The sequence below is a fragment of the Schistocerca cancellata genome, chromosome 9 (assembly GCF_023864275.1).
Source record: "Schistocerca cancellata isolate TAMUIC-IGC-003103 chromosome 9, iqSchCanc2.1, whole genome shotgun sequence".
NCBI lineage: Eukaryota > Metazoa > Arthropoda > Insecta > Orthoptera > Acrididae > Schistocerca > Schistocerca cancellata.
In genome coordinates this window covers 461,916,206-461,939,924 of record NC_064634.1, presented here as the reverse complement: position 1 = coordinate 461,939,924, position 23,719 = coordinate 461,916,206, and the positions used below count along the sequence as shown (strand labels likewise).

General features: G+C 46.0%; 1 protein-coding gene across 1 annotated transcript in view; it reads left to right on the top strand.

Moving 5' to 3' along the window:
* The first annotated feature begins 62 nt into the window (after nucleotides 1–62).
* LOC126101499 (popeye domain-containing protein 3-like) overlaps nucleotides 63–23,719 on the top strand; it is a 244,083-nt gene continuing 220,426 nt past the window's right edge. Inside the window, exon 1 of the mRNA XM_049912144.1 lies at nucleotides 63–144. Coding sequence (XP_049768101.1) covers nucleotides 63–144 — 82 coding nt within the window. The remainder of the gene's footprint in view (nucleotides 145–23,719) is intronic.

Below are 23,719 nucleotides of genomic sequence, written 5' to 3'. Positions count from 1 at the left end.
AAGGAGGTTCACTGGAATGCCTTTTTTGGAGTAACAATCTGATTTTGTTGCTGTCATTACAGATGGGCGGGAGCCAGAGCACTGGTGCGACTGGGTCACACAACGGCTCGTGGGTCGTGGACACTGGCAACTTCACCACGCTGGGTAAGTGGGTACTGCAGTGTCTGGTGCCAGACCTTAGCCACATTATTGTAGTAAGCGGGTACTGCAATGTCCGACTGCTGGAACTTCACTGCACTGGTTAAATGTACACTGTGATGCCTGACTGCTAGCAACTTCACTACACTTGGTAAATGCATGCTATGATTTTGAATGCTGGAACTTCACCACAAATGGTAAGTGGGAACTGCAATGTCTGTCTACCAAAACTACACCATATTGAATAAGTGGCCGCTGCAGTGTCTGACTGCAGGGAACTTCAACACCTTAGCACAGAGAGGAAGTCGGCACTGCAGTGCTTGACTGCCAAATGTTAACCACGCTTATTAAGCGGGCACTGCAATGTTTGACTGCTGGAACTTGAACACACTGATTAAATGGACGCTGCGATGTCTGACTGCTAGTAACTTCACTGTACTTCGTAGATGCATGCTGTGATTTTGACTGCTGGAAGTTCACCACAAATGGTAAGCGGACGCTGCAGTGTCTCTCTGCCAGAGCTGCACCACGCGGAATAAGTGGGCACTGCTACGAACTTCAACTCCTTAGCACGGAGAGGGCACTACAATGCCTGACTGCCAAATATCTATCACAGCTACTAAGCAGGCACTACAGTGTCTGAGTGCTGGAACTTCAGCACACTGATTAAGAGGGTGCCACTGTGTCTGATTGCTTGAGACTTCATCACACTGGTGCTGCAACTTTGACTGCCAGGACTTCATCACACGTCGTAAGTGGACGCTGCAGTGTCTGACAGCCAGGACTGCACTGAATAAGTGGGCACTGCAGTGTCTGACTACTGGGAACTTCAGTACTCAGTGACTGGGCACTGCAATATCTCTCTGCTGGCAACTTCAGCATGCAGAGAAAGTTGTGAGTAGGCTGTTTATATTTTCTTATTGGCAACGTTACGTAGCGCTCTGTATGAAAATCACTGGCTGTGCTGTGTGCAGTCCATGGCTAGTTTGCATTGTTGTCTGCCATTGTAGTGTTGGGCAGCGGCAGCTGGATGTTAACAGCGCGTAGCGTTGCGCAGTTGGAGGTGAGCCGCCAGCAGTGGTGGATGTGGGGAGAGAGATGGCGGAGTTTGGTAATTTGTCATGAACTGCTATATATATATATTATGACTATTAAGGTAAATACATTGTTTGTTCTCTATTAAAATCTTTCATTTGCTAACTATCCCTATCAGTAGTTAGTGCCTTCTGTAGTTTGAATCTTTTATTTAGCTGGCAGTAGTGGCGCTCGCTGTATTGCAGTAGTTCGAGTAATGAAGATTTTTGTGAGGTAAGTGATTTCTGGAAGGTATAGTTTAATGTTACTCAGGGCCATTCTTTTGGAGGGATCTTTGATAGTCAGATTGCGTTGCACTAAAAATATTGTGTCTCAGTTTAAGCACAGTCGTGTATAAATTGTTCAAAGGGGACGTTTCAAAGTGACCACTGCAGTGTCTGACTGCCAAAAGTTAGCCATGCACATTAAGTGGGCGCGACATTTTCTGACAACTGGAGCTTCGGCACAGTGGTTAAGTGGACTCTGGTGACCCTTCATAACTAGGTGCTCTAAAGCTGGCTGCCGGAACTTCATCACGCTTGATAAGTGGACGCTAGAATGTCTGACTGCCAAAACTTTGCTGCAGTTAATAAGTGGGCGCCAGGACGTCCAGCTGGCGGCAGCTACTCCACAGTGGGTAAGTGAGCGCTGTAGCTGCCGGGAACTTCACTACGTTGGGTGAGTGGCTGCTGTGACGTGTGACTGCTGGAAACTTCACCGCATTGAGTATGCAGACACCCTCCAAATGCTCTGCAGAGCAGTGTCAAGTGACAACTGGCCAGGGCCACGTTGCTCATGAGGGCTTATCGTGAACCTGTATGTGGTACAAAAAAGAAAGCGGTAGAGGTCTGATGGCCAACTGTGGCAGGCGGCGCTGTTTGAGCCGAGGCAGAGGCGCCATCTAGCTGACGCTCCCAACTACGGTGCGTCAGTCGGGGACCCCAAACTTAGTGATTCCTTACATTGATGGAAATACTGATGAATAAAGCTTCCATTCTGATACATTTGGCAATAGACTTGTGGTTTAACCTGGCAATATTTACGTTTCTTCTTTGCACGGAAACATATATAACACAAAACAGGTACTGATCCGCAGAGTATGTACAGGGCTATTACAAATGATTGAAGCGATTTCATAAATTCACTGTAGCTCCATTCATTGACATATGGTCACGACACACTACAGATACGTAGAAAAACTCATAAAGTTTTGGTCGGCTGAAGCCGCACCTCAGGTTTCTGCCGTCAGAGCGCTCGAGAGCGCAGTGAGACAAAATAGCGACAGGAGCCGAGAAAGCGTATGTCGTGCTTGAAATGCACTCACATCAGTCAGTCATAAGAGTGCAACGACACTTCAGGACGAAGCTCCACAAAGATCCACCAACTGCTAACTCCATTCGGCGATGGTATGCGCAGTTCAAAGCTTCTGGATGCCTCTGTAAGGGGAAATCAACGGGTCGGCCTGCAGTGAGTGAAGAAACGGTTGAACGCGTGCGGACAAGTTTCATGCGTAGCCCGCGGAAAATTGGCTCATACCACAACTGGAGACCGACAGCGCCGACTTCATCTTTCAACAGGATGGTGCTCCACCGCACTTCCATCATGATGTTCGGCATTTCGTAAACAGGAGATTGGAAAACCGATGGATCGATCGTGGTGGAGATCATGATCAGCAATTCATGTCATGGCCTCCACGCTCTCCCGAATTAACCCCATGCGATTTCTTTCTGTGGGGTTATGTGAAAGATTCAGTGTTTAAACCTCCTCTACCAAGAAACGTGCCAGAACTGCGAGCTCGCATCAACGATGCTTTCGAACTCATTGATGGGGACATGCTGCGCCGAATGTGGGAGGAACTTGATTATCGGCTTGATGTCTACCGAATCACTAAAGGGGCACATATCGAACATTTGTGAATGCCTAAAAAAACTTTTTGAGTTTTTGTATGTGTGTGCAAAGCATTTTGAAAATATCTCAAATAATAAAGTTATTGTAGAGCTGTGAAATCGCTTCAATCATTTGTAATAACCCTGCATTTTGCTGCTGCTGCGTGCTTTGTATGTTGGCAGCAGATAAGCTGTCACGATTCACGAACTCTTCCCGATTATCCATAGTTGTTTCTGCTATCTTTATCATCTGTTGGTGTTTTTGCGGGGTTCATCTGTGGTAAGTGACCGCTTCTGTGGGTTCCATATACAGTGACATATCCTCTTGAGTCACGATTTGATTCGACTGCACAATGATTCTGTTGTCGCTGGTTTCATGCACGGTGTGCCTTCTGTTGATGAGATTGAGTACTGCGGAGTACTGGAAGCGAATGGTCACTAGTCGTGTTCAGGGTAATATGTGACGGTGTGCCTAACCTTTACAGTCACCACTGCCCAAGGCGACTGACACCTCAGCCCACTTGGTATTCCCCCTAACATCGCAGAGCACTCCAACTATATTAGACTAGCTCCTCTACAGTGGACGAAACTGGGGAAACCGAGGTATGGGTGCTTTAATCAAATGAAACTACATGGTCCGAGTGAGCTTTTCAAGTAGCGGTCATGTATCACGTATACATACAGTCTGAAGCAATGTGAACGAAAATTGTGACCAAGGCCGGGATTCGAACTTGTCCTTGCTACAAATTCTCATTTGTCACTTCAGTCTGCATACATACAGGGTGAGTCACTAGCTATTGCCACCAAGAATAACTCCGAAAGTATGATAGTAGCTGAAAAGTTTGTGGGACAAATGTTGCATGGGACAACGGGGGCCATAATATGACGTTGGTGTTTTGTTGCTAGGTGGGGTCGAGTCAAAGAGATGAAGGTCAACTTCTTTTTTGTTAATGGGATGCTACAAAAAAGAAAATGGTTCTGAGCACTATGGGACTTAACATCTGAGGTCATCAGTCCCTTAGAATTTAGAACTACTTAAACCTAACTAACCTAAGGACATCACACACATCCATGCCCGAAGCAGGATTCGAACCTGCGACCGTAGCAGTCACGCGGTTCCAGACTGTAGCGCCTAGAACCTCTCGGCCACCACGGCCGGTGGGATGCTGTAGTTTGGTACTTATTGTCTGATAGCGGCTATCGAGATGAATCCAATGATACGTAACAGTAAGGTCGTTGAAGGTCAACGAAGGTCAAAATAGGGGCATGAACGTCCATTTACAGAAAGTGTCCGAAGTGGTGACGACTGGTATCAATGCAGTGCTGCAATCTTCTTATCATGGATTGAGTGTTATTCCTTCACTATCACTTAGGCACCTATCGAAGCACATGCTCTCTGGTATATCATGCAAATAGTAAATATTCACCGAATACGGAGTATCCATCTAACGTGCAATTTACATGTAAACACCATTCGACGGTTTCGCAATACAACAATAACAGTAACGGTAAGATTAGTATCATCGAATCAAGAGAATGTGAATGATGTATTCCCTCGAAGAACAAGTGGATATGATTGTCATTTACGGACAATGCCAACGAAATCCAGTGAGATCTAGACTGATACGCTGAAACATATCCTCAACGTACTCACCCCACACGTCGTACATTTAAATATGTGTGTGATAAATTGAGAACAATTGGATCTTTAACGCACCGGAAACACATCCGGCAAAGGAAAGTTACTAACGAGGAAACGGAAATTGGTACTCTTGCCACTGTTGTTCGAAATCCTTGTGTAACTTCGTGTCAAATCACAAAGGAATCTGGCATGGGCCAGAGAGGTGTTTTTCGTGTTCTACATCGCCATAAATACTGTCCTAACCATATCAGTCTCCACTAAGAATTAACTGGTACGAATTTAATGCGTCGCATTGAATTCTGCCGATGGGCTCAACTTCATATTCAGAGGGGTGACACATTTATTAATTTGATTTTATTTACTGACGAGGCCACATTCACGAATCATGGAAATGTTAATTTGCATAATGTGCATTATTGGGCAACTGAAAATCCATGTTGGCTACGGCAAGCACGCCAAAATCCGTGGTCGGTGAATGTATGGTACGGGATTTTGGAACACAGAATTATAGGCCTCTATTTCATTGAAGGAAACCTTAATGGTAGGAAGTACACCACATTCCTGCAAGAAACATTAAGTCTGTTATTGGAAGAAATAGCTTAAGGAACAGACTGTGCTATCAACACGATTGGTGTCCGGCACATTTTTCGCTGATGGCCAGAAATGAGTTGCACAGACAATTCCCAGAACCTTGGATTGGACATGGAGATGGGTCGTGGCCTGCTCGTTCGCCAGACTTGACGCCTCTGGACTTTTTCTTGTGAGGATTCGTAAAAGACATTGTTTATAAAGACATTCCAACTACGCGTGAAGATATGCCAGAGATAATTGTCAGAGCATGTGCTTCAATAAGTGACGATGTCACAAGGAATACCACTCAATCCAGGATAAGACGATTGCAGCACTGCACTGATACCAATGGTCATCACTTCGAACACCTTCTGTAAATGGACGCTCATGCCACCTTTGTGACCCTCGGTAAGCTTCAAAGAGATTACTGTTACGTATCATTGGCATCTTCAAAAATTATCAATATAATGTATCAATGGATTCGTCTCGATAGCTGGTATCAGAAAATAAGAATCAGACTATTGCATTACATTTAAAAGAACAAAGCTGACCTTCACATCTGTGAAGATACCCCACCCTGCAACAAAAAACCAACGTCATATTATGGCCCCCGTTGTCCCATGCAACTTTTCTCCCACAAATGTGTCAGGTCCTATCATACTTTCGGAGTTATTCTTGGTGGCAATAGTTACTGACTCACCCTGTATAGCGTAGATGTTTGGGTGATGAAAGCTCTCTGGAACCATACAGTTTCATTTGATCAATATGAACTGTTACTTCAAGGCAGCTTATATCAGCCTGTTTTTAAGAGTCGGCCAAATTTTATGGAGTCCATTGGGATGAGTTCTTCTTCACAATTAAGTGGTCACACAAAACAGAGTGTAATGCAACCTCTGATATGCGAAAAGTGACCAAGACGAAATTCTACAAACGAATTACAAAAGGTCTTTTTTGAAGATGATTCATTACCGAAACGTGAACGGTGTGATTCAACACATAGTTGTTAAGTTACGCCTAGAAATAAAAAAAAGTTATCGAACGGAAAAATTGAGGTGCAATTTCTAATTTTCATCAGGTGAACATTAGAAACCTTTACAATCTTCTTGATTATTATCGAAGGAGAATTCTGTTTCCAGGTCTGTTCCTGCAAAAGTGTTTATTTTTTGCAGAACAGAGACTCCACAGCTTTACTCCAGTGTTTTCATTTTTCTTATTTATATCTCATTCTTCGCTACCAGTTTCGTGGCTATAGCTCCATTATCAAGCGTTGATTACAAGAATGAGCAGTTGAGAATGAGTCTGTGCCCCTGACGCCTAATCGCAAGGAATGAAGTATAAATACACTACTGACCATTAAAATTGCTACACAAAGATGCGACTATCATGATGCTGCTACACCAAGATGCGACCATCATGATGCTGTAAACAGAACCTGTATTCATCTGAAAAAATGACGTTTTGCCATTCTTTTTTGTTTGTTTTTTTTGTTTGTGGTTTTAGGGCGCAAAACTTCTATGGTCATTAGCGCCCAGCCCGTGACTTAAGACAGTAAAAATCCGAAATTGAAAACCAGCAGCAATGGGAACAAAGTCATAAAATTGGAGAAACTAAAAGTAGAAATAATGCTTAAAAATCCACTACAGAAAGGGGGTGGTTGTCCCCAAAAAAAGCTTCAAATGACTGACGTCATTTCACTGTCACTAATAAACTGGAGAACGCGGTCGGCTGAGCGCGTGTCATCTGCTAAAACCGACGATAGATCAGGCGATAGCTGTAGACGGGAGCGTAACGGATTAAAATAGGGGCATCCAATTAAAAGGTGTCTTACCGTCCACAGCTGAGAGCAGTGGGGACAGAGTGGGGGAGGGTCACCGCTTAAAAGATGTTGATGGCTAAAAAGACAGTGCCCTATCCGAAGTCTAGCTAAAATTACCTCCTCCCGACGACGCGTTCGGGAGGAAGAGGTCCAAGCGCAAGGAAGGGCTTTCACTTCCCGCAATTTATTACGGGGAAGTGTTGACCAATGCGCATGCCATAAATGAGCAACTTTGCGACATAAACCGCTCCGTAGATCGGTAAAGGGAAGCAACTGAATAGCTGGCCGAGGAAGAGACACTGCAGCCTTGGCCGCTATATCGGCCGCCTCATTCCCACAGATACCAGCGTGTCCCGGGAGCCAGAGGAACGCCACCGAGACGCCCCCTAGGTGGAGCAAGCGCAGACAGTCCTGAATCCGGTGGACCAGAGGGTGCACAGGGTAAAGAGCTTGGAGACTGAGGAGAGAGCTGAGAGAATCTGAGCAGATAACGTACTGTATCCGCTGATGGCGGCGGATGTAGTGGACAGCCTGGAGAACAGCGTAAAGCTCCGCAGTATAAACCGAACACTGGTCGGGAAGCCGAAAGCGGTTTGGGGTGTCGCCAACAATATAGGCACTCCCTACACCTAACGATGTTTTCGAGCCGGCGGTGTAAATAAATGTGGCGTCCGTCATTTCTGCACAGAGAGCAGCAAATGCCCGACGATAAACAAGTGTAGGGGTACCATCCTTGGGAAATTGACAAAGGTCACGGAGCAGGCAGATCCGGGGACGGAGCCAAGGCGGTGCTGTACCCCAAGTTGTCAAGAAGGTTTTAGGAAAGCGGCAGGAAAGAGAATGGAGCAGTTGACGGAAGCGGACTCCCGGGGGTAGTAGGGAGGAGGAGCGGTCTGCATACCCTACATCAAAGGAGGCGTCGAAAAAAAGATCATGGGCTGGATTAGCAGGCATGGAAGACAGATGGCTAGCATAACGACTCAGGAGGACTGCTCGCCGATTGGACAGCGGAGGTTCAGCAGTCTCAGCATAAAGGCTTTCCACAGGGCTAGTGTAAAAAGCTCCAGACACTAAACGTAATCCACGGTGGTGGATAGAGTCGAGACGCCGAAGAATAGACGGCCGAGCAGAGGAGTAGACTATGCTTCCATAATCCAATTTCGAGCGCACTAAGGCGCGATAGAGGCGGAGAAGGACCACTCGGTCCGCTCCCCAGGAGATACCATTCAGGACACGGAGGGTGTTAAGCGATCGCAGACAGCGAGCCGAAAGATAGGAAACGTGGGAGGACCAGCACAGTTTTCTGTCAAACATAAGACCCAAGAATTTAGCGACGTCTGAAAACGGAAGGTTGACAGGACCTAGATGTAAGGAGGGCGGAAGAAACTCCTTACGTCGCCAAAAATTGACACAAACGGTCTTACTGGGTGAGAAACGGAAGCCGGTTTCGATGCTCCACGAGTGGAGGCGATCGAGACATCCTTGAAGACGTCGTTCAAGAAGGCTGGTCCGTTGAGAGCTGTAGTAGATCGCAAAATCGTCCACAAAGAGGGAGCCCGAGACATCAGGAAGGAGACAATCCATAATTGGATTTATGGCGATGGCAAACAGTACGACACTCAGCACGGATCCCTGGGGTACCCCGTTTTCTTGGGAGAAAGTACGGGAGAGAGTAGTGTTCACCCGCACCCTAAAAGTGCGCTCTGCCATAAATTCGCGAAGAAAAAGGGGCAGCCGGCTTCGAAAGCCCCAAGAGAATAGTGTGCGGAGGATGCCTGTCCTCCAACAGGTATCGTATGCTCTCTCCAGATCAAAAAATATTGCTACCGTTTGGCATTTCCGGAGAAAATTGTTCATGATATAAGTGGAGAGAGCAACAAGATGGTCAACTGCAGAACAATGCTTCCGAAATCCGCATTGGGCTGGTGTTAAAAGACTGCGGGATTCCAGCCACCAAGCTAAACGGTAATTCACCATACGCTCCAAAACCTTACAGACACTACTCGTGGGAGAAATGGGGCGATAGCTAGAGGGGAGATGTTTGTCCTTTCCAGGTTTCGGAACGGGAACGACAATAGCTTCCCGCCACCGTCTGGGAAAGGTACTGTCGGTCCAAATTCGATTATAAAGGCGAAGGAGGTAACGCAGACTATGGGTTGATAAATGCAGCAACATTTGGACATGGATACCATCCGGTCCTGGGGCGGAGGAGCGAGAAGAAGAGAGGGCATGTTGGAGTTCCCGCATGGAGAAAACAGTATTGTAGCTTTCGTGATTTTGAGAGGAGAAAGCAAGATGTCGCACTTCTGCTGCACGTTTCTTCGGGAGAAACGCTGGCGGGTAATTTGAAGAGCTCGAAATCTCAGCAAAGTGCTGACCCAACGAGTTAGAAATTGCGACGGGGTCCACTAAGGTATCATGCGCGACAGTGAGCCCAGAGACCGGGGAGAAACTAGGCGCGCCTGAGAACCGTCGAAGCCGACTCCAAACTTCCGAGGAGGGAGTTAAGGTGTTAAATGAGCTAATAAAGAATTTCCAGCTTGCCTTCTTGCTATCGCGGATGACGCGACGGCATCGCGCACGGAGCTGCTTATAGCGGATACAGTTAGCCAAAGTAGGATGGTGACGGAAAATGCGAAGAGCACGTCGCCGCTCACGTATTGCGTCACGGCATGCCTCGTTCCACCAAGGAACTGGGGGGCGCCGGGGCAATTCGGAGGTGCGTGGTATTGAACGTTCCGCAGCTGTAAGAATAATGTCTGTAATATGTGTGACCTCATCGTCGACGCTGGGAAAGCGACGGTCATCGAATGTCGCTAGAGACGAAAAAAGTGTCCAATCGGCTTGGGCAAATTTCCAGCGTCGCGAGCGCATATATGGCAGTGGAGGCTGCAGTCTAAGGACACATGGAAAGTGGTCACTCGAGTGTGTATCATCAAGGGCGAACCATTCGAAGCGCCGAGCTAGCAGAACAGTACCGACCGCAAGGTCCAAATGAGATAAATTTGTCGTGGAGGCAGACAAAAATGTGGGGACCCCAGTGTTGAGGCAAACTAGATCCGCTTGGTGGAAGATGTCTAGCAATAGAGAGCCACGTGGACAAGGATGTGGAGATCCCCAAAGCGGGTGGTGGGCATTGAAGTCCCCAACCAGCAAATAGGGGGGTGGAAGCTGACCAAGAAGATGAAGGAGATCAGCTCGTGCCATTGGTGTGGATGATGGAATGTATACAGTACAAAGAGAGAACGTGTATCCAGAAAGGGAAAGACGGATGGCGACAGGTTGGAAGGAACTGTTTAAGGGGATTGGGTGATAATGGAGAGTATCATGGAGAAGAATCATGAGTCCTCCATGGGCCGGAGAGCCTTCAACAGAGGGGAGATCATATCGGACGGACTGAAAATGAGGGAGAACAAAGCAGTCATGGGGACGCAGCTTTGTTTCCTGAAGACAGAAGATGACCGGCGAGTAGGATCGTAAGAGGACCGACAATTCATCCTGATTGGCTCGAATGCCGTGGATATTCCAGTGGATAATGGACATAGGGTGAACAGAAAATGGAGGAATGTGACCAAGAGTGCTGTCAACTCAACGACTGCTCAGAGCTTGCGACCGACAGCATGGAATGGCATTCAGCCGAAGGCAGAAGATTGGTCAGGAGCAGCCCCTGCCACCAGCGATCGGCCGGTTGACCGGCCACCAGCAGTGCGCCTCGGCGACACAGAAGACGGCCGAGGGCGATTTCCGCCAGGTGGTGCTGTAGATGGGACATGCCTTGGCGGAGAAGGAGAGGAACTGGGTTTCTTTGTAGCCTTCTTGGAAGTATGCTGTTTTGATGAAGGAGGAACCGATGGTTGTGAAGTTGGGGTACGTAAAAACCCTTCACGAGTATGCTCTTTTTTCGAAGACTTGGCGTCTGACGTTTGGGCTCGAGATTTAGCAGAACCCGACGAAGGGTGAGCCATAGAGTGGGCAGGCGAAAGTGGTGAGGTTGAACGAGCGATCTTTGCGCTGGCCGATCTGACGACCGTGGCACTAAAGGTGAGGTCGCAAGTCTGCATGGCCACCTCCTTTGTTGGCCGAGGAGAAGCAAGGACAGTGCTGTATTTTCCTGTCTGAGGCACGGTGGGCTTGCGACTGGCGAATAATTTTCGAGCAGCAAAGGTCGACACCTTTTCCTTCACTCTTATTTCCTGGATGAGCTTTTCGTCCTTAAAAACGGGGCAATCTCGAGAGGAAGCAGCGTGGTCACCCATACAGTTGATGCAGCGAGGGGATGGAGGTGGACAAGCACCCTCATAGGCATCCTTGCCACACGTAACACATTTGGCCGGATTGGAACAGGACTGGCTGGTGTGATTGAACCGCTGACACCGATAGCAACGCGTAGGGTTTGGGACATAAGGACGAACGGAAATTATCTCATAGCCTGATTTGATTTTCGATGGGAGTTGAACTTTGTCAAATGTCAAGAAGACAGTGCGGGTTGGAATGATGTTCGTGTCAACCCTTTTCATAACTCTATGAACAGCCGTTACGCCCTGGTCAGACAGGTAGTGCTGAATTTCTTCGTCAGACAAACCATCGAGGGAGCGTGTATAAACGACTCCACGTGAGGAATTTAAGGTACGGTGCGGTTCCACCCGGACAGGGAAGGTGTTGAGCAGAGAAGTACGCAGCAATTTTTGTGCCTGGAGGGCACTGTGTGTTTCTAACAACAGGGTGCCATTCCGTAATCTGGAACAAGACTTTACAGGACCTGCAATTGCGTCGACACCTTTCTGAATAATGAAAGGGTTGACCGTGGAGAAGTCTTGACCTTCGTCAGACCGAGAAACAACAAGGAACTGTGGCAACGATGGAAGAACTGTCTGTGGCTGAGACTCAGTATACTTACGTTTGTGAGCAGACATAGTGGAAGGTGAGGAAACCATTGCGGAAGAATCCCCCATGATTACCGGCGTCTCCGATGGCGCGCTCCTCCCTTGTGGGGGCCCTCTCTGAGGGCACTCCCGCCTTAGGTGATTGTTCACACCTCAGGTCACACCTCCCGACAAACGGACGGAGGGACCAATCGGCACTTTCGTTAGGTATCAGCTCGGGTAATCACCCCTCCCTGGGCCTGGCCGTTACCAGGGGGTACGTACGTGTCCTACCTGTCTACCCGGGGCGGGGAATTACGCGTTACCCCGTCACCGGCTACGCACAAAAGGCGTGGGTCGGCCTTCAGACACGCACAGGGAGGAAGAAAGAGAAAGGGAAAGGAAAGAAGAGAGGTCTCAAACGCCGCAGCGGAGAAAAGGGCAAAGAGAAGAGGTAAGGAATAGAGAAGGACAAAGGAAGGAAGAAGACATAAAAGCAAGGAAGGCGAAGAATGCAGTACATTTACGAGCGTCCGTCTCCGGACGTAGGCACAAACCATACTCCCAGATGGGGAGAAAGGGAAGCAAAGAGCCAGAGGTGAGGGGAGGAGGGGCGAAGATGCGGGATGGGGAAGGATGCGGAAAGGGAAGGTATGCAGCCCGGAAAGGAAGGAAGGCCACATTAGCTCGGGGTCCCGTGCTCGCTACGCACGTATCCACAAAAGAATCGTGGACCCCCTGGGGGGGTTTTGCCATTCGTGCGCCCAGGTTCGTCGTCTGTCTGTCTGTGATGCAGCGTCAAGGGTAACCGCAGCCATGGTCTCCGAGATGATAATCCATGCCATTGCAGACGTCGTCGAACTGTTCGTGCAGATGGTTGTTGTCTTGCAAACGTCCCCATCTGTTGACTCAGGGATCGAGACGTGGCTGCACGATCCGTTACAGCCATGCGCATCAGATGCCTGTCATCTCGACTGCTAGTGATACGAGGTAGTTGGGATCCAGCACGGCGTTCCGTATTACCCTCCTGAACCCACCGATTCCATATTCTGCTAACAGTCATTGGATCTCGACCAACGCGAGCAGCAACGTCGCCATACGATAAACCGGAATCGCGGTAGGCTACAATCTGACCTTGATCAACGTCGGAAACGTGATGGTACGCATTTCTCATCCTTACACGAGGCAGCACAACAACGTTTGACTAGGCAACGCCGGTCAGCTGCTGTTGTGTATGAGAAATCGGTTGGAAACTTTCTTCATGTCAGCACGTTGTAGGTGTCGCCACCAGCGCCAAGCTTGTGTGAATGCTCTGAAAAGCTAATCATTTGCATATCACAGCGTCTTCTTCCTGTCGGTTAAATTTCGCGTCTGTACCACGTCATCTTCGTGGTGCAGTAATTTTAATGGCCAGTAGTGTAAATAAAATGTGTACGTGTACAAATCTACAGTGTAATTTAAGAAGATCTGTATAGATGAACGATTAAATATAAAATAACAAATGATACAGTACGTGAGAGACAAACTCTCAAAGTTTTATTTGGAACACGGTGCTGGGAAGTTAGTTTGGGAAATCACCGACGGTGGTGCCGAGCAAATGACTCTTCCGTAACGAAGCCGCTTCTCATCTTCCAATGACGGCCAACTGACATGACACACGCACACGGAGGACAACTGGCGAACACGGATTTCGAGAACGTGAACAACGTGTTCTGCGCCGTGGCCAACAAGGCAGCCTGCGGACGCCTCTCCTTCGCTGGTAAGGCTGTCAGCGGTGCCAACTATATCGACGTGCTGCAATAGTGCCTCGTGACACAATTTGCAACTGACAGCAGAGCTTTCACCTTTCAGTAAGGTGGCGCCCCTCCACATTTCCGCAGTTGTGTGTTGTGTGTCCCGGCTGAGGCGCCGCCCTATGACACGGCGCTACCCGCACTGTAGCCACGATTGCTGGACATGGCGCCCTGCTACTTTCTCTTGTGTGGTTACATCAAGGACGGCGTTTATATTCCACCTCTACCACAGAACCTCGAAGACTTGCGACATCGCATCCCAACGACTGTTACTGCCGTCGCTCTTGATATACACGGTTAGGTATGGCAAAATTGGACTACCGATAATATGTGTGCTGTCTGAAGAAGGGTGGACACACAGAACACTCATAAACGATGTGAAAAAAACTTTGAGAGTCTGTCTTTCACAAATTTCATGTTTCGTTACGTTGTTCTGAAGACACTTGTATAAATTTCTCGAGTATCCAGGGGACTGACTTCGCCATTAATCATTAGAACCTGCCCTCGCCTGTTTTACGTTTTGATTCTGATTGCTCCCCGGACTGTTGGTGTACGCTTAAGGGCTCCGTGTATCACTCAGTAAAATAGGGAACCTTACTGGATCACTTCGTTGTCTGTATATGTATCTATCTGTCTGGCTGTTAACACACTTTTTTTCTCAGGAACGACTAGCGGTATCAAGCTGAAATACATACTAAGGTATGTGGTCCCTTGGCGAGACAAAAAAATTTAAGATTCTAGCTTAGTGCAGTCAAAAGACGGCCAGTTACGATACAAACTCACCCGTCGAAACGTGTGGGCTACTTCCCGTTGATCTACAATCACGAAATTTGGCAGGAAGCAATGTTTCTCAGTGCAAGTAAAAAAAAAACTCCGAAAATTGTTAATTATAATTATATCACACTTTTTTACCATTAAATACTTACATTGCACTCGTAATCCATCAAAAATATCAGGAACTACTGTAGGGATCTACATCTACATCTACATCTACACGGATACTCTGCAAATCACACTTAAGTGCCTGGCAGAGGGCTCATCGGACCACCTCCACAATAATTTTCTATTATTCCACTCTCGAACAGCGCACGGTAAAAATAAACACCTATATTTTTCCGTGCTTGTTCTGATTTCCCTTATTTTATTATGACGATCGTTTCTCCTTATGTAGGTCGGCGTTAACAAAATATTTTCGCATTTGTAAGAGAAAGTAGGTGATTGAAATTTCGAGAGAAGATCCCGCTGCAACGAGAAACGCCTTTGTTTTAATGATGACCACCCTAAATCCTGTATCATATCCGTCAAACTCTCTCCCCTATTTCTAGATTATACAAAGTGCTGCCCTTCTCTGAACTTTCTCGATCTACTCCGTTAATCACACCTGGTAAGGATCCCAGACCGCGCAGCATTACTCCAAAAGAGGACGCAATACCATACTGTAGGCAGTCTTTTTAGCAGATCCGTTGCATTTTCTAAGCGTCTTGCCAATATATCGCACTTTTTGGTGCGCCTTTCCCATAACATTTGAAACGTCCCCTTTTGAACAATTGTACACGACTGTGCTGATAAACCTCTTACACTATTTGCTTTTCAAACAGCTGAGCAAAACTGAACGTACTCAAATATTCACTAAAGTGACACACAATGTTTTTAGCGCAACGCAGTCTGACTATCAAAGATCCCTGCAAAAGAATGGCCCTGAGTAACATTAAACTATACCTTTCACAAATCACTTACCTCACAAAAATCTTCGTTATTCAAGTTACTGCAATACAGCGAGCGCCACTACTGCCAGCTAAATAAAAGATTCAAACTACGGAAGGCACTAACTACTGATAGGGATAGTTAGCAAATGAAAGATATTAATAGAGAACAAACAATGTATTTACCTTAATAGTCATAATATATATATAGCAGTTCATGACAAATTACAAAACTCCGCCATCTCTCTCCCCACATCCACCACTGCTGGCGGCTCACCTCCAACTGCGCAACGCTACGCGCTGTTCACATCCAGCTGCCGCTGCCCAACACTACAATGGCAGACAACAATGCAAACTAGCCACAGACTGCACACAGCACAGCCAGTGATTTTCATATAGAGCGCTACGTAACGTTGCCAATAAGAAAACATATGTTTTCTTTATGTAAGTAGGCTGTTTATGTTTTCTTTATGTAAGTAGGCTGTTTATGTTTTCTTTATGTAAGTAGGCTGTTTATGTTTTCTTATTGGCAACGTCACGTAGCGCTCTATATGAAAATCACTGGCTGTGCTGTGTGCAGTCTGTGGCTAGTTTGCATTGTTGTCTGCCATTGTAGTGTTGGGCAGCGGCAGCTGGATGTGAACAGCGCGTAGCGTTGCGCAGTTGGAGGTGAGCCGCCAGCAGTGGTGGATGTGGGGAGAGAGATGGCGGAGTTTTGTAATTTGTCATGAACTGCTATATATATATTATGACTATTAAGGTAAATACATTGTTTGTTCTCTATTAATATCTTTCATTTGCTAACTATCCCTATCAGTAGTTAGTGCCTTCCGTAGTTTGAATCTTTTATTTAGCTGGCAGTAGTGGCGCTCGCTGTATTGCAGTAACTTGAATAACGAAGATTTTTGTGAGGTAAGTGATTTGTGAAAGGTATAGTTTAATGTTACTCAGGGCCATTCTTTTGCAGGGATCTTTGATAGTCAGATTGCGTTGCGCTAAAAATATTGTGTGTCACTTTAGTGAATGTTTGAGTACGTTCACTTTTGCTCAGCTGTTTGAAAAGCAAATAGTGTAAGAGGTTTATCAGCACAGTCGTGTACAATTGTTCAAAAGGGGACGTTTCACATTTTCTAAGTGTTCTTCCCAAGTTATCATTTTAAAGAACATAGTTCTTATATAGGAAAACATCGATCTGTAATTATTATTAATAAATTGGAAGCAGTCTACCACCAGCCACAAACAAGAGGACTGCCATGCGCCGCCGCCTCCGGCAGACATTCATAGTCCCAAGATGATCTGATAAAAAGATCGAAACCGGTCACCATTAGAAAAGTTAAGCGATCAAGACTGCTTCCAATTTATTCCCAATTTAAGTTGCACGTAATTGTAATTCCTAAGTATTTAGTCGAATTTACAGGCTTTAGATTTAACGGTCTCCTTTTAGCACTCATGTGGATGACCTCACACTTTTCATTATTTAGGGTCAATTGCCTATTTTCGCACCATGCAGATATCTTTTCTAAATCGTTTTGCAGTTTGTTTTGATATTCTGATGACTTTAGTAGACGCTAAACGGCATCATCTGCTAACAATCTAAGATGGCTGGTCAGATTGTATCCTAAATCGTTTATATTGACAAGGAACAATAGAGGACCTATAATACTATCTCGGAGAACGACAGTTACTACGAAATGTGAGCTCTCTGACAGGAAATCACGAATCCAGTCACATAACTGAGACGATATTCCATAAGCACGCAGTTTGATTACAAACCGCTTTTGAGGTACAGTGTCAAAAGCTTTCTGGAAATCATAAATACGGAATCAGTTTGAAATCCCTTGTCAATAGCACTCAACACTTCGTGTTAGTGAATAGCTAGTTGTGTTTCACTAGAACGATGTTTTCTAAATCCGTGTTGGCTGAGTGTCACTAGACCGTTCTCTTCGCGGTTTTGCATAACGGTCGAACACAATATATGCTCCGAAATTCAGCTGCATATCGACGTTAATGATTTGGGCCTGTAATTTAGTGGATTACTCCTACTACCTCTCTTGAACATTGGTGTGAGCTGTGCAACTTTCCAGTCTTTGGGTACGGATCTTTCGTCCAGCGAGCGGTTGTATATGATTGTAAAGTATGCAGCTATTTCATCAAGATACTCTGAAAGGAACCTAACTAGTATACAGTCTGGACCAGAGGGCTTGCTTTTATTAAGTGATTTAAGTTGCTTCACTTCTCCGAGGGTATCTGCTTCTAAGTTACTCATGTTGGCAGCTGTTCTTGATTCGAATTCTAGAATATTTTCTTCGTCGTCTTTGGTAATGGCAATTCGGAAGGGTGTGTTTAGTAATCCTCCTTCGGCAGCCCTGTCTTCGATAGTATCCCCATTGCTATCGCGCAGAGAAGGCATTGATTGTGTCTTGCCTCTAGCGTAATTTATATACGACGAGAATCTCTTTGGACTTTCTGCCAGGTTTTGTTGTTGAAAGCATTATAAGTATCTCGAATTGATGTCCGCGCTAAATTTCGAGCTTCTGTGAAAGATCGCCAATCTTGGAGGTTTTTCCTTCGTTGAAATTTGGCATACTTTTTTCGTTGTTTCTGCATCAGTGTTCTGACCTGTTTTGTGTGTCAAGGAGGATCAGCTCCGTCATTTGTTAATTTATTTGGTATAAACTTATCAGCTACTGCCGATACTATTTCTCTGAATTCATCTGGTCTACACTTCCATTGTTAATTTGGAAGGAGTGGTGACTGTCTCTCAGGAAGGCGAAAGTGAATTTTAATCTGCTTTTTAATAGGTATATTTAACGTATATTTTTGGAGTTGGGAGTTACGGTATTTATTCTTGCTGCGACAACCCAGTGCTCATTAATGCCTGTATCCGTTTTCATGCTTGTTATTAGATCAAGACTATTTTTTGTTAAGAGGTAAAGTGTGCTTTCACAACCGTTTACTATTCGAGTGGTCTCATGAACTAACTGCTCGAAATATTTTCAGAGAGTGCGTTTACCGCAATTTTGGATGATGTTTTATGCTTACCTCCGGACTTAAGCACATATTTTCGTCAAAATATCGAGGGTAAATTGAAGTCACCACCAACTATAACTGTATGAGTCGAGTACGTTTTTGAAATTAGACCCAAGTTTTCTTTGAATCTTTCAACAACTGTATCATCTCAGTTGGCATGTCGGTAAAAGGATCCAATTATTATTTTATTCCGGTTGCCGAAAGGGACCACTACCCATACTAACTCACAGGAACTATCTACTTCAATTTCGCTACAAGATAAATTAGTTCTAACAGCAACAAACACGATACCGCCAACTGTGTTTAGCCTATGCTTTCTGAACACCGTTAGGACCTTCGCAACTTATTTCCGGCTTTAGCCAGCTTTCGATGCCTATAACGATTTGAGAATCAGTGCTTTCTATTAGCGCTTGGAGCTCTAGTACATTCCCGACACAGCTACGACAGTTTCTAGATCTACATTCTTCTGTGTTCCACCTGCACCCTCTGAGAATGAAGCCCTTTTTGTGTCTCCCCGAGACCCTCTAACCTAAAAGTAACTCACACTCCCCTGCTACTCGTGCAGCCGACTAATGCCTGTAGTGGACTCCTGACCAGTTTAACGGAACCTGAAACCCCACTACCCTTTGGCATGAGTCTAGGAATCTGCAGCGTAATCGGTCGCAGAACCGTCTGAGCCTCTGATTAAGACCCTCCACTCGGCTCTGAACTAAAAGTCTGCAATCGGTCCTGTCGATTACGCTGCAAATGGTGAGCTCTGCTTTCATCTCGCAAGCAAAATTGGCAGCTTTTACTCTCATAGCCACTCGAAACCAGAGAGAATCTCTTCCGATCCAAAGCGACGCACACCATTGCAACCGACATGAGCCGCCATGTGCTCTTCATGGCATCTGCAATGACCCGTTCCACATCTGGAATGACTCAACTCAGTATGCACACTTAGTGGATACTGGATTTCTCCCCCTCCTTGGCAGCCATGTCCCTGAAACGGCCCAATAACGCACCTAACACTGGAGCTCCCAACTACCAATAATCCCACCCTCTGTGTTTGCCCAAATCTTGCAGGCTGAGAGGTTTCCCCTGCAACAGGACAAGTGACTGCATCTGGCTGACGGACAGTGTCGGCCACAGAAACAAACGCTCCCACTAGACCACGGGTCAGGGGTCAACCTCAGTGCGCAAATCAGCGGCGTACTAAGCAAATCTAAACATCTCACCGAATACTGGTATACGCGATTGATTGAGTCTTTATGCAGTCTTCGAAGACTGGTTTGACATAGCTCTCCCTGGTAATCTATTGAGTGTAAGCCTCTTCATCTCATGAAAAACTAGTGCAACTTACATCTTTCTGAATCTGCATTCTGTATTCATCTTTTGATCTCAATCTACGGTTTTCCCATACTTCCCTCCTGTACTGCCTGTAATGGCAATATTACCATATTGTTCCCCACTCTTTTGGCTACAAAACCTTGAGATCCCACAATCTGTCTTATCAACCGTCCCCTTGTGCTAGTAAGGCTGTGCCACGAATTACCAATTCTATTCAGTACCTCCTCATCAGTTACGTGATCTACCCATCTAATCTTCAGCATTCTTCAGTAGCACCACATTTCAAAAGCTTCTGTTCTTCTCTTGTCTAAACTGTTTATCGTTCCTGTTTCACTTCCATACATGCCTACACTCTATACAAATATTTTCAGAAAAGACTTCTTGACACGTAAATCTATACTCGATGTTAACAAATTTCTCTTCTTCAGAAACGCTTTCCTTGCCATTGCCAGTCTACCTTTTATATACTCTCTACTTCGACCATCATCAGTTGTTTTGCTGCCCAAATAGCAAAACTCATGTACTACTTTTAGTGTCTCGTTCCCTAATCTAATTCAAATTTCTAGTAATTTACTGTCGAGTTGAGATTTTCACAAATGTTTTATTCGTATCTTCCAGAAACTAGCAGTACGGCAATAAACAGCCTTTTAAACACGCCGCTAATGGCAAACAAGTAATTTATAGCACTACAACAGTATTAAATTTTTTTTTAAAAACGCAGGACCTGGCAGTACGGCAATAAACAACCCTTTAAAACACGCCGCTAACGGCAATCAAGTAGTTCATAGCAATACAACACTTAAATTTAAAAAAAAAAAAAAAACACAGAAGCTAGCAGTTCGGCAATAAACAACCTTTTAAAACACGCCGCTAACGCCAATCAAAATAATTAATAGCAATACAACAATTTAAAAAAAATCTAAAGAACATTAGTAAACAGGTTACTAAAGTAAATACAGAACTTTGTTAATAAGGTACGGTGAGGTAGTGAAGCTACCAACACCGCCATTAAAAAAATTAAACAGGTCTCAGCAAACACACGATTAATGACAATAAAAGGAATTTTCAAACTTGGAGGAATTACAAAAAAATTTTAAACAAAAATGTCCTGGAATATCATTAGAACATAACAGATATGACGGACCCATGTAAAGCGGCCACAAATCACCCACTCAGGGATGCTCAGGCTAGACAGAATACTGACCAATTTAAATATGCCCGGACTCTCAGGCTGGTCACTGCACCGACTTTTAGCCAGCGAAAACTTGTTATAAGATGGCTTAACTTGCTGACAGAATTAGAGCTAACCTCGTGCAAGGAAACATTACACCACACAGTCCTGAATGAGCGACCACATGATCAACCAACAAGAAGCATGAATTTACTCATAACCCACGACAGAATAGCGAAACAATTAAACTGCCAGAACTACACCTCCCATCGGACAGTAACGAGAGGAGGAGGAGAGAACACTGTCTTCAATTACACCGGTGCCAGGGACAGGAAACCCGATCGTCGGAGGCCACAAGGCAGAGGAGGCGTTGGTTGCACAAATTATTACTTAATGATTAAACCTTCCGCGAACTTAACTTGCAATTATGCTCGAACAGGCAGTACACGACCTCCGATGGCAAGGATCCACACATCCGACCGCGCACGCGTCGCCAGCGTACCCAACACGCCACGGTCACGCGACAACACGCTCTGTCACCGGAGTTCACGTCTTCTCTGCAACGTTGACCGGTAGCGACCGCTCCTTCATTTTAGGTGTCTCCTTTTAAACTCCAGTGTTGAAACGGAGGATTTAAAGAAGCTTGTTAACGTCCCACCAAGACGAAATGAACAGCAACTACTCGTGGGGCGATTCTGTATACAACCAACACGCGGGGAGCTCTTCCGTCAACTCGACCCGCTCGGTACACACAACCGACATACATCACGTGGCGACTCGGTACAACCGACCACGCCTGCTTCACGCTGGAGAGCCACACTGCCCTCCCGTGTCCACTACACTCTCACTACTTCCGCGCCACCACACGAGGTTACAACCGGTCAAAGATCTCACTTCCTCCATAGCAGTTTCCCGGAAGCAAAAACGCAGATATCGATAGCCGAGGGAAAAAGACAACCAAGCAGCCACTTAATGACAGACAACATATCAAACAAACGTCAGGGGAAGAAAAGGAAAACCAACGCAATCTAAACACGAGATGTAGCGCGAGTCGATACATGGCTCAAGAGCATTCCAGTCAAATGCATAAACGCTACAAGCGTAAGTTTGCCTTTCCTCAACCATTTTTGTAAAAGAACGCCTAGGGACACTATTGCGTCGGGTGTTCCTGCATTTCTCCGGAATTCAAACTGATCTTTCCCGAAGTAGGCTTCTATCAGTTTTTGCATCCTTCTGTAAAGAATTCGTGTTAGTATTTTGCAAGCATGACTTATTAAACTGATAGTTCTCTAATATTCACACATCTCAGCACTTGCTTTATTGGGGATTGCAGTTATTACATTCTCCTTGAAATCTGTTGAAGTCTGAGGGTATTCCGCCTGTCTCATTCATCTTGCACACCAGACGGAACAGTTTTGTAATGGCTGGTTGACGCAAGCCTGTCATCAGCTGTTACCAACTGAAATCCAGACTTATCTGAGCAGTCCACGGTTTTCCAGTCGGCTAGGGTCCCACCGACACGGCACGGGCCCACAAGGAACGCTACAGGCGATGTCGTGCAGTTGGTAAAGGCACTCGCTTCGGTCGTCTGCTGGCATAGCCTGTTAACACCAAACTTCACCGTGCTGCCCTAATGGATACGGTCGTCGTACATCGCACGTTGATTTCTGTTTCCATTTCGTGTAGTTTGCATGTCTGCTAGCATTAAAAACTCTACGTAAACGCCGCTGCTCTCGGTCGTTATGTGAAGGCCGTCAGGCACTGCCTTGTCCGTGGTGAGAGGTAATGCCTGAAATGTGTTCTCTGCACAGTCTTGACGTTGTGGATCCGGGAATTAGCCAATGTTTTCTGAAATGGAATGTTCCATACGTCTACCTCCTGTTGCCATTCCGGGTCTGTTAATTCCCGTCATGCGGCCACAACGGCGTCGGAAACCTTTTCACACGAATCATTTCAGTACCAATAACAGCTCCGTCAATGCACTGCTGTTTTATACAGGGTGTTTCAAAAATGACCGGTATATTTGAAACGGCAATAAAAACTAAACGAGCAGCGATAGAAATACACCGTTTGTTGCAATATGCTTGGGACAACAGTACATTTTCAGGCGGACAAACTTTCGAAATTACAGTAGTTATAATTTTCAACAACATATGGCGCTGCAAGTGATGTGAAAGATATAGAAGACAACGCAGTCTGTGGGTGCGCCATTCTGTACGTCGTCTTTCTGCTGTAAGCGTGTGCTGTTCACAACGTGCAAGTGTGCTGTGGACAACATGGTCTATTCCTTAGAACAGAGGATTTTTCTGGTGTTGGAATTCCACCGCCTAGAACACAGTGTTGTTGCAACAAGGCGAAGTTTTCAACGGAGGTTTAATGTAACCAAAGGACCGAAAAGCGATACAATAAAGGATCTGTTTGAAAAATTTCAACGGAATGGGAACGTGACGGATGAACGTGCTGGAAAGGTAGGGCGACCGCGTACGGCAACCACAGAGGACAACGCGCAGCTAGTGCAGCAGGTGATCCGACAGCGGTCTCGGGTTTCCGTTCGCTGTGTTGCAGCTGCGGTCCAAATGACGCCAACGTCCACGTATCGTCTCATGCGCCAGAGTTTACACCTCTATCCGTACAAAATTCAAATGCGGCAACCCCTCAGCGCCGCTACCATTGCTGCACGAGAGACATTCGCTAACGATATAGTG